The sequence below is a fragment of the Desmodus rotundus genome, chromosome 7 (genome assembly GCF_022682495.2).
Source record: "Desmodus rotundus isolate HL8 chromosome 7, HLdesRot8A.1, whole genome shotgun sequence".
NCBI lineage: Eukaryota > Metazoa > Chordata > Mammalia > Chiroptera > Phyllostomidae > Desmodus > Desmodus rotundus.
In genome coordinates this window covers 15,352,067-15,363,199 of record NC_071393.1, presented here as the reverse complement: position 1 = coordinate 15,363,199, position 11,133 = coordinate 15,352,067, and the positions used below count along the sequence as shown (strand labels likewise).

The window sequence follows — 11,133 nt, the reverse complement described above, 5'->3', positions numbered from 1 at the left end:
GCGGACCAACATCTGCCCTCTCCGTGGACAACAGCACTCCCGCCCCAGCGCCAGCTCACCTTCCGCTCCGAGAGCCTGAGCGTGCCTGGCTTTCAGTTGCCACACCCCACCTGCAGCTTCCCAGCAGCCCGCCGGAGGAAAGCCCCCAACCCCATGCCGGGGCAGGGCAGAAAAGAGGTCGACTGCACCTGGGTGGCACCTCTCTGAACCAGACTGCCTGGTGCACCCCTCAGTGCTTTGACTTCCTCGGGGCCCTCTTCTGTCTTGCTCTCCATCGAGCTCCCGTTGAGCGCGGACGCTGTGCAGGCTGCTGGACAGAGCCGAGAGAAGCAGACGCGTCTCCTTTGCAGCTCCAGGCTAGTGAAGGAAGTGGACGGTAATGCAAACGCCTTACTGGTGATGGGGCAGTTTTGAGAGAACAAATAACCAAGTTGCTGGGCCTAGACCATGAGAACAGCATTCCAGACGGAGGGAGCAGCAGAGGCAGAGGCAATGTAGGAGTACGGAGCCCGAAGGCAGCCAGCGTGGAAGGAACACCAGTAAAAGGGAGAGTCCAGTGGGGGGCAATGGAGAGCCCTTACCAGGTACTTAGTAGACAGCCTGGACTACTTTGGGCTGCTGCTCAGCAAGACGGCTGGTTGGGAGTCAGGGGCGGAGAGCTGCATCCGCGGCCCTGCACTGTGACCTCGAGTGAGATCATTCTCTCTGGGCCTTTCTGATAACTCCGATCCTTGAATGCTCAGAACCTTTGCCCTAACCGTGCCACCTGGAGGCACCTGTATCCTTTAGACTGCAGAGTGGATGTCACCTCTTTCAGATGCCACCCTGACCACCCACATCACTTGATTCTCGAACTCTCTATCCCATCACGCTGCTTTATTTTTGCCGAGTTTGCACCGCAACCTCAGATGCACCTGTTAGCACTTCTGCTTGTCTATTGTCTACCAGCCCCTCACCTGGGAGCTCTGTGTCCTCACGGACTCATGAAACTGTCAGCAGAGTTAAAGAGGCTGACGGGTAACAGGAAGATGCTCCCGCCCTGGCATCTGCCCTGGACCCGGATTCAGAATGTGCTTGCCTGCAGCAAACTGCCCTGAGGACGTGGGCAGGTGACTCAAACTCTCTGAGCCTCAGTTTTCTCATCTGCCAAGTGGATCTTGTCTACTGGAGAGAGTGCCGCATGGGGATCTCCTCCACTTCTGTTATCAAGTCCTGTTTCTACCTTTGGCCCCAATCCCAGGAAGTAGGAGTAGGCGGGGACTGATCCAGGTCAAGTTCATGGGCTTCCATTAAATTAACCCTTCTTTGGTAGCATCTGCCTTAGCATATCATCCATCAGCCTATAGGTACCCCTCCTGAGGTGGCGCATTGGGAAGCAGCCCAGTTTTCTGGGGGCCAGATGGAATCCCCACCCCGCTATGGCTCTTCAGGAAGCCGTTTCAAGCACATAAGCAGGTCACAGGCCACATCTGAGGCAGGATCTGTTATTATCTTGTTCACTTCATGCGACACACATCAGCACACACACCCCAGCCACACGCCCACGGGGGCCAGAGCAAGCCAGACACTCCAGCTTGCATTCCCCAGCCTCGTGCTCCCAAATCCTGGGCGCCCCTGGGCTGCAACGTCTCAAGGGAGACCTGTTCAGACACAACAAACTCTTTGTCTGTGTTTGAGACGCCCCCACAGCCAGAGTGGCGCAGGAGACTTTCCTCCCTGGATAGGGCAAGGAGCTCCAGCCCTCAGGGACTCAGATGGAGGGCTGGAGCTGCTCAGGTGGTAGCCGCTTGTGGCCTGACCACCTAGGGACCGCCCCCTCTCCAAGAGGCCAGCCTACCCCAAATCCTCCCCCACAGAGCAACAGAGAGACACAAGGGCTTTAGAAACCAGGCAAGTTTTAAATATATGTTGGCACAATATTAACATTAAATATACATCATAAATAAGCCTCATAAATAAAAAAACAGATAAAAACTGATAAAAATTGATAAATTAATTCTGTCCCTGCTAGGAATTGACCTGTAACCCTTCAGGAGGAAAAATGGTTTCCGCATGAGAAAATTCCAAGATCCACCACCAGGGGGAGCACTCAGCAGCCAGAACCCAAGACCGGGCTAGACACTGGAAAGTCTCCTGCAAAGAACTCAGTCTGCACCCTTGTCCTTTCGCATCGCGTGTCCCGATTTATGGAAAGAATTTGAAATCCACCCTATGTCATGGAGTTCCAGCAGCTGACAGGCAGAGAGGGTTTTACACGGTCCCCAATCTCTTCGATTCACAAAGGCAAAATTGAGGTCCAGAGAGGTAAAGTGGCTTGCCTAAGGCCACACAGTGAGTTAGGGACCAAGCCAGGACCTGAGCCCCTTTCCTTGGACCTCCCAGATCAGTGCTTCTTACACGACACTGTGCCCCTGTCATAGCTGCCTAAAGTGAGGTCACCCAGACGTCCAGGTGTCTGGCCTGAGACTGGCGATGAGGCATAGGAGGCCAGCTCAGACCGTGACCGCCCCCTTGGAGCTCTGCCACCGTAGAAAGGAGGAAGTCTGGGGGCAACAGCTCTGCAAGTCATGAGAAGGAAGGGCCGGCAGACCTCCGGGGAGCAGAGTTGGGGGGAAGGGGGCAGTCAGTCTGGCCATGAGTCAGCCTGTGTCATCAGACCCCTGAATCAATGGAAAGTTGGCCCCGCGTGGCCTGACCCAGTCACCCCACGGGGACTGAGGAACTCACAGCTGGGGAGGCATGATGGTCTGATCCTATCCCCCTAAGCCGGGAGGAGATAGAGGAGCCCACCTGGCTCTTGCCCCTTAAAGTGCACTTCTGAGAGGTGGGAAGCAGGTCTGGAGACCCTGAGGTGGCATCATCCTGAGGAGCACCCGCTGATCCTTTACCTGCTGTGGGGTCACTAAGGCTACCGGGGCAGCTGCCCCCTGGGCACGAGCCTCTTGTCCCTCACGGAGGGTTGCATCCTGCGAATCCCCTTCTGCAGGACCCATTGTGGGCTGTGTCTCCGGTTCCTCCGGCTTGGGGTCTCGCGCCACTTGCGGAAGACCTGTCCCACAGAGTGCATGAAGCGGTGGTAGCCACGCAGGAACCGGCAGCCCTCCAACTTGCGCTGAAAGGCGTCTGAGGCAGGTGTGGGTGGTGGCGAGGTCCCCCGGCTTGCCAGAGGGGGTTCAGTCATCTCCGAGGAGCCTCGAAGCAGCTGGTCCATGCAGTGGATGTTGCTCCTGATTCCACGGATATACAGCTTCACCATCCCCAAGTTCTGGACTCTGAGGTGGTCCTGCGGGAAAGTACTCAGTCTGTGTAAGACATGGCCAAGTTTGGTGTTGAGGGTCTGCAGGAAGCCCCTCCTGCTGAGCCCCTGCAAGGCGTGCTCGCTAGGAAAGACCCCGGGGAGCTCCTGGCAGTGCTCCTTCAGTCCAGACACGTCAAGGCCTTGGATGCGGATCTGGGGGGGGAGGAGAATCGGGGGTGAGTGCCGGAGCCCACACCACACACACACACACACACACGCGCGCGCGCGCAAGTCTGCTGCTCCAGTCAGCCTTGGAATGCTTGACTGCATCCAGCCCCTATCCAATCTGCCCATTGTACAGACCCAGACACTAAAGCCCAAGAGGGGAGAGGACGCCCTGGTCACTGCAGGCAGGGTCAGAGGGTTGCAGGGGGCATTATGGGGGTGACCACACAGGTGACGATTGTGGCATGGGGTGTGTCAGTGGGAAGGTGACTGTGAGCATTAGGAGAGGAGATGGTTTTGTTCACTGCTGCTCCTGTGGAGCCCCGAACAAGGCTTGTGATAGGTGTGCACTAAACAGGCTGGACAAACGGAGGGATGGGGTCATGTGGCCGGGTTTCACACTCCAGGCCCACCGAGCTAGGGGAGCTAGGGTTCAGCCTTGGATGTTTGGCATGGTCCTGGAATAACATAGGGACTCAGTTTCTCCACCCCCACCCCCCTATTGAGTTGGGGTTGAGCAAGTGGGAGTTGGGCCCGATCCTCTCTGGGGTTTAGTCATGCCCTAACCCCGAAGTTCTCTGAGACTCAGATGCCCCGGGGGCTGGGCGCTTACATAGGGGTCCAGGAGCAGGCTGGTGTCTTGCATGAGGTCCGCCTGAAGCTGCAGCTGCTTGAGGAGCTCTTGGCCATTGCCTGAGCAGTTGCCTGTGGCCACTGGGTGCAGGAACAGGAGTCTGAGGATCAGACCTGGGGCAGAGAAAGGGGGTGTCACCTGACTTGGCAAGGAAGCCCTGGGAGGGCAGCTTTCAGAGGGGAGGGCGCTCAGAGGGTGCAGCCCGCCATCCAGCCTCTGTGCCATGGAGGGTGGGACTGGGTGTTTTGTGTGCACAGGAGCGCCTGCCGGGGCCCCTGACACCAGTCCTATGAGTTACTGCCCAGCACCTGAAACAGTGGATGCAATTCACCACGGTGGCCTTTAGGAGCAGTCTGTGGGGCCTGGCTGGGGCTCCTGTGCCTGTCAACCCTGCCTACCTCAGGAGCTGACGTGGGGTGGCCCAGGTGAGCAACTGTCTGCAAGACCTCCAGCTAGGGGATAGCTATTGCCATAGGGCCCCCTGCGACAGACCAGAGCTGAAGAAGGGTTGCCCAAGTTGTACAAGGCCAGCCACTCCCCCAACCTTGAGCCTTCCTCCTCTCTCCATAAGTGGCCACTCCTGGCAAACTCACAGGGATGCTGAGGGCCTGTCAGAACACTCCGAGGGGCTGGGCTCAGTTACGGCTCCTCTGCCTCCCCCCACCCACCAGCAGCCACGTGGTCGGAAGGGGCCTGTGGTGCAATGGCCCGGAAGGCAGTGACACCATGTTCGCTTCCTAAGAACCATCCGGCCCCTTGGGGAAGACGCTGCTGGGGAGGGTGGAGGGGCTGGGCACCCAGGCACAGCGAACACAGCACACCACTCACCACTCCCCAGGGATCTGCTGAGCATGCAGGTGGGACCAGGGCGTCTTCCTGGTGTCTACCAGGTCTGTGTGAGGCTCGAGGGAGCAGTTGTGGCCCATCCCCGGCTGCATGTGGGGGCTCCCAGGTTGGTGAGATTGAGGGCTCTGAATGATGTCACATGGCTCTGTGTGTGTGTCACCCTGTGGGTGTGGCTATGTGTGCTGTGTGATTATGTGGGCTCCAGAGCCCCTGGGCCTGGCTGACTCTGTCTGTTCATCTCAGACCCTGCAAATCAAGGCAAGAAGGAGGCTGCTCCAGACATTGCCCCGTTTTTCTGTTCAGCTTCTGCAGCTTCCTCCTCTACAGAGCACACCTCCCACCCTCCCCCTGCTTCCCCAGCCTCTCTCCTAGTTTGTCCTCTTCCCTCACTCCCTGGCTCCCTGAGTTGCCTTTACATTGCCTCCCCCTGGAAGCCCTCCTGGGATACTCCTTCTCCACCCTCTGAAGACGCTGTGTTCTCAGTGGACCCCTCTCTTTGCCTGACCTCCTGGCTTTCTTTCCATTTCAGCATCCTTCTGGCCAGTGCCTGGTCTCCCCAGCTCCCACAGGACAGAGGGTACCCCTGCTTCCCGCCGGCACCCATGGTTCACAGAAAGCGGGTGCTGGTGGGGAGGAAGGAAGTACTTACTGAGCAGCGCCCTCCTCATATGCTGTGCCCACATGCTGGGTGTCCAAGCTCTGGCCTGTGCCTGTTGGGGATGACACCTCCAGGCTGGGAGTCCTGCGGGCTGACAGCCACTTTATTGCCTGCCAGAGCGATTGGCCAACACCTCGTGAGGTGGGTGGGGAGGGGGAGGGGGGAGGGCAGGCCTTCTGGGAACATGACCCCAAAAACCAAAGTTTCCACGAGCCAATGGGTGCTGGGCACAGTGGCATGCCTGCTCCTCCTCCTGTTTTCTTCGAATTCGTTCTTCGAGGTCAGCCCCACGCCCAAGGATGATGCAAACTGCAGCCTCAGCCTTCCTGGGGTGAATGAGGAGTAAGGGGGTCCGTGCCATCCGCAAGGTGCTGTGCCTGGGACAGAGGGGAAGCCTGCCAGCCGGGCCCTTTGATGGCCCGCAGGTCAGTCTTGGCCCAGCAGCCATCGGCCTCACAGGGCGCAGGCCAGTGTGGTTTGGGGCTGAGGGGAGCAAGACATCTTCCTTCTTGAGTGCCCTTCCCACCCTCCTGCTGGGGCTGTTGGGACATCTGTGAGCGGAAACCACTGGGCTCTGGGCACAGAGCCAGACCCAGGCTGGCAGCCCTGAGATTGTGGTTCTGGCCCCAGGACCCACACGCCCCCAGCGGGGCTCCTGGCTGCCTCCTTCCCCTAAGCATGCCCCGTCCCAGCCCAGGCCCATTGCAGCAGCCGGGCCCTTTCTCCACAGACAGGGTCCTCGAGGAGAACCAGGCGCTCGCTCGGAGCAGGAGAAGCAGGAGATAAGGTTCGAGCCCACTGACATGCTACATGACCTGAGGCAAGTTGCTTCACCTCTCTGGGCCTCAGAGGCCCCACCTGTAAAATGAGGATTTGAAAAGGGTTTCCTGGCCCACCTCACAGGGCCACTGCTGCCGTCATGGACATAAAAGGCAAAAGTTCTTTGAAGGAAAAAGGAAAGATGAAAGTCTAATTCCAAGTACTGGCTGGTGGGGGAGGAGGGGTTCTCGGGTGGGGAGTGGAGGAGATGGGGAAGCGATGAGCTCAGAGGGGAAACCGGGGAGGGGGAGTCACCGTGGTGACGGTTGGGGACCAGGTTTCACTTTCTCTGAAAGATAGTGATCATGGGCTGGTCTCTGCGTTTCACAGACTTCTGAGCGTCAGAATGAAGGGGCCCGGAGACAAGGCCTTGCCAGCCATCCAGCTACTTCACCACGCGGTAAACTGAGGCCCAGGCGAGGGCGGGAGGGCGGGCGAGGAGGTGGAGGGGTGGCACAGGCCTGCAGGCCATGACTGGAGCGCCCGCGCACTTACCAGGCCTGGAAGAAGGTCACTGGCCTGCGCTCTCAGGGGCCTCCCAGGGAAGAGGGTGTCAGAAGGCTGGGAAGCCAGGGTGGGGTCCCCCGGGGCTGCAGGGGAGGCCTGAGCTGCTCCTGCTGGTCCCCTGGAGCCTGGACCAGGTGGGCCCAGGTGGCCAGGGCTGACGCTCTCCTGTCTGTCTCCACCTAGCACCCATTCTCACCCCCAAAGCAGTTCCTGCCTGTCTCCCCTCTGTAGAGACGACCATTGTCAATCCTTTATTCATTCAGCAAATTTTGCCCCTGCTCTACGTCAGCCACGGGTGCTGAGATTCCAGCAGTGGACAAAACCACTCCCAGGCCCAGTGGGCAGCCCTTCAGCCGCCACCACGCCCTGGCACCCCGGCAGGGCACTCATTGCACCATACCCAATCACCCCACCATCGCCCGAGGGCCAGTTCTGGATTCTCCTCCTGAGAATGGTGCTTCCGCTAAATTCCTCATTTCTATGCCCACCCCCGCGAGGCTGCTTCCTATGCCCATGCCAAGCTGGGCCCTTCTTCATTTCACATCCCTGATCTCATTTTGCAACAGCCCCGTGAAAGAAGGACCGGCCGGCGGGCACGGGTGCTTCGGCTCCCTTTAATGAGGAAATTGGAAATCAGAGAAGCTCGGGGCCTGGCTCCAGGGCCAGGTCTGGTCAGAGAGCTTCTAGCCCCCCTCAGCCACTGCTGACCAACCTCCACTTCTGGGGGACAGCCGAGGCTTTACAGCCTTCTCCCCTCCCCACGGTCCACGGAGACTAATTGTCTCTTCCGTTTAAAGAAGCCTCTCGGGCCCAGAGACATGAAGTCACTGCCTGAGGTCACTACGTGTGGTCACATTTAAGAGAATCAAAGCTTTCAAACAAACCAGGGCTGTGGAATCTGAGCGCCTGCGTGAGCCCCAGGGGCCAGGGCTACCAAAGGCAGCATGGGCTTCTACATTGTTTTGCTCAGGGTGCCATACCCGAATCCCACAGATTGGGCGGCTCATATAATAGAAAGTTATTTCCTCACAGCCTTGGAGCTAGAAGTCTGAGGTCAAGGTGTCAGCAAGGTCGATTCTGCCCTGTGGCCTCTCTCCTTGATTTGCAGATGGCCGCCTTCTGATTGTCTCCTCATGTGGTCCTTCCTCGGTCTGTGTGTGTGTGTGTGTGTGTCCTAATCTCTTCTTATAAGGACATCAGTCATATGGCATTAGGGTCCCCCCAGTGACCTCATTTTCCCTTAGTCAGGCCCCATCTCCAAACACATTCACATCCTGAGGTACTGGAGGTTTGGACTCCAACCAATGCATGAGTTAGAGGGTTGCCATTCAGCCCATAACAGCTTACAAGAAGAGGGCACCATTGCAGGGCTACAGGAAGAAGGGACACTGGGGGAGATTCCAGAGCTAGGTGGGAGGGCACAGCGATGGGCAGGAGGACATGGAGTGGCCCCAAAGTAAGGAGGCCTGGCTGCCCATTTGAGTGAAGCATGAAGGAAAGATGCGTCAGCATTTCTGGTGAGGTCAGCACCCAGTGACGTCCCTGTCGCCAGCAGGAAAAGCTTGCAACATGGCCCAGTTAGTATAAATAGGCTCCCTGACCACAGGACCCGAGCTCTCCCCTCTTCCCGGGCCACGTCAGCCAGTTCCGCGTGATTTGGAAGGGAAAAGAGGGCCAGCTTGGTTCCTCAGAATTGCTGCTCCCTGGTGCACCCTCTACAAGGACAGAACCTGGAGTGGCCTTGGGGACGGGTCAAAATTGCAGGCCACTCCACTCATCCACAGGGTAGAGAGGCAGTGGCCCCTGGCCTGCTGGGTGGGAGGCGGAGGCCCATCCACTTGTGGGCCTGGTGTTCTTGACCCAGGTACGCCCCCTCTCTGCCTGTTTCCCCTCTGTAGATGACAGTGGCACAACTTACAATCGAGAGACAAACATTGCAATTCAAAAATGGACAAAGGAGTCTCTCTTGGGTCCTTGCTTCCAAGATGACCAAGAAAAGAAGGAACAACACTCTTGCCAAAAAAGGTCACAGCCATGGGTGGCCCATTCGCTGCCCAACATGTGCCATGATGACGTTTGTCATTTGAAACACAGCAGAGGCCGCAGCCATTAGGTATGTTTCCGAAGTGAGTGTCTTTGAGGCCTGGGTGCTTCCCAGGCTGCACACAAAACCACATCACTGTATCCGTTGTGCCACCCACAGCAAGGTAGTCAGGAATTGTTCCCATGAAGCCCAGGAGGACGGAACACCCCCACCCCAGTACAGACCTATGGTGCTGGCCCACAACCTCCACCAAAGCCCACATAAAGAGCTACGTCCTCAAGGATTGAAGAAAAGTCTTCTGGAGAAAAATAAAATGGAAATTATACTTAAAAAAAAAAAACCCAAGAAACAAAAATGGGCAAAAGATTTGAATAGACATTTTTCCGCAAGAGACAAATGGCCAATAAGCACATGAAAAGATGTTCAACATCATCCTTAGCCAGAAAGGAAATGCAAATCAAAACCATAGCGAGATGCCACTTCACACCCACTAGGGTGGCTATAATCAAAGACAGACAGTAACAGGCCCTGGAGAGGATGTGGAGAAATCTGAGCCCCGGTACACTGCTGGTGTGAACCGACAGTGATGCAGTCGCTTCGGAGGAGCGTCTGGCTGTTCCTCAAAGGGTTAAACACAGTAATGTCAGACACCCAACTGTCCCACTCCTAGATACATATGAAAAAATGGAAAAGGTGTGTTTACACAAAAACTTGCACACAAATGTTCATAGCAGCATTTATTTGCAGTAGCCCCAAAGTGGGAGCAACCCAAATGTCCAGCAACAGAAAATGAATTTAAAAATTGTGGTCTAGCCCTGACTGGTGTGGCTCAGTGGGTTGGGCATCCTCCTGCAAAGTGAGGGGTCACTGATTGGATTCCCAGTCCAGGCACGTGCCTGGGTTTTGGGCCGGGTCCTTGGTTGGGGGCATGTGAGAGGCAACCTATAGGTGTTTGTCTGGTGCATCACTGTTTCTCTCTCTTTCTTTCTCCCTTCCCATCTTTCTAAAAAGAAAACCTTTTAGAAAAAACTGTAGTCTATCCATACAATAGACTATTATTCAGCCACAAAACAGAATGACGTACTGATACCTACCACGATGCAGACGAACCTTGCAAACATTATGCTAAGTGAAAGTGGTCGTTCACAAAAGGCCATGTGTTTTATGATTCCCTTCCCAGGAAATGTCCAGAACAGTCAATCCACAGAGACAGAAGGTAGGTTAGTGGTTTCCAGTGGCTGGGGCCGGAGGTCTGGGGTTGGGGGTGACAGCTAATGGGTACAAGGTTTCTTCTGGGGTTTTGAATAAGGTGGTATTGATGATTGCCCAATCTTGTGACTACACTAAAAACCACTGATCATGCACTTTAAAAATGATACATGTGATGGTATGTGAATTGTACCTCAATTTTTAGAAACTGTTGTGGCAAACACTGCCTCGCAGGACGGTCAGCGCGGTTCAGCAAGATCATGCTCAGAAGCACCTGGCCCTTAGCAGGCACTTGATAAACTCTTACCCGCCAGCCACTGGGGCGGGTGAAGGCTCACGTTTGCTTATGTCACGGGGTGGCTTTGAGGAACGTTGGGAAAGACATTGTTGCATAAACCTGGGGTGAGCAAGGCTCTACCCATGAGGTCAGCGAGGTCATCCAGGGCGGGGGGATCCTTTGGCTACCAAACCGCTACATAGGCCTTCAGGGATCTGGTGTGTCCACAGGGGTAAGGAGGCATGTCCCCCTGCTCCCAGTGACTCCCCCAAAATAGATAACTGATCCCCCTTCCAAGGAGCCCAAACACCCATTCAAGGAAGTCCAGGCAGGAGAAGAGCTCACTTCTGTGTAGGAACCTCTTAGTGTCTGCCTTCCCCTACACCTAGACTGGGCCCCTCTGCAGGGAACCCTCAAGCCAAGGAGAAGAAGGCAAGTGGGGGGCTGATACATGTCCTGTGAGGGGAATGACCAGGAAGCAAGGGGCCTGCCCTGCTGTCTACTCTCAGGCTAGGCTGGAACAACCCCTACCTCCAACCGGCCATCCTCTCTGAGCCCAGGGCCTCTCTGTGAGGTGAGGGGACAGGCGAGATGACCACAGAGGGCCCACAAACCTACAGAGCCAGGTGGGGTCCCTTAGCGACCCTAAGCACTGAGAAGTCACTGTAAATAAAAT

General features: G+C 56.4%; 1 protein-coding gene and 1 pseudogene across 1 annotated transcript; one reads left to right on the top strand and one right to left on the bottom strand.

The window, feature by feature from the left end:
- Positions 1 to 1,556: 1,556 nt before the first annotated feature.
- Positions 1,557 to 5,014, bottom strand: OSM (oncostatin M). The gene is made up of 3 exons (XM_045200968.2): positions 4,926 to 5,014; positions 4,077 to 4,210; positions 1,557 to 3,451 (listed from the first exon to the last, which is right to left on the bottom strand). Exons 1-3 carry the CDS (start codon positions 4,948 to 4,950, stop codon positions 2,909 to 2,911), a joined length of 702 nt encoding a protein of 233 aa, XP_045056903.1. The 5' UTR covers positions 4,951 to 5,014; the 3' UTR covers positions 1,557 to 2,908.
- LOC123480417 (uncharacterized) lies at positions 4,834 to 9,770 on the top strand (annotated as a pseudogene).
- Positions 9,771 to 11,133: the final 1,363 nt, after the last annotated feature.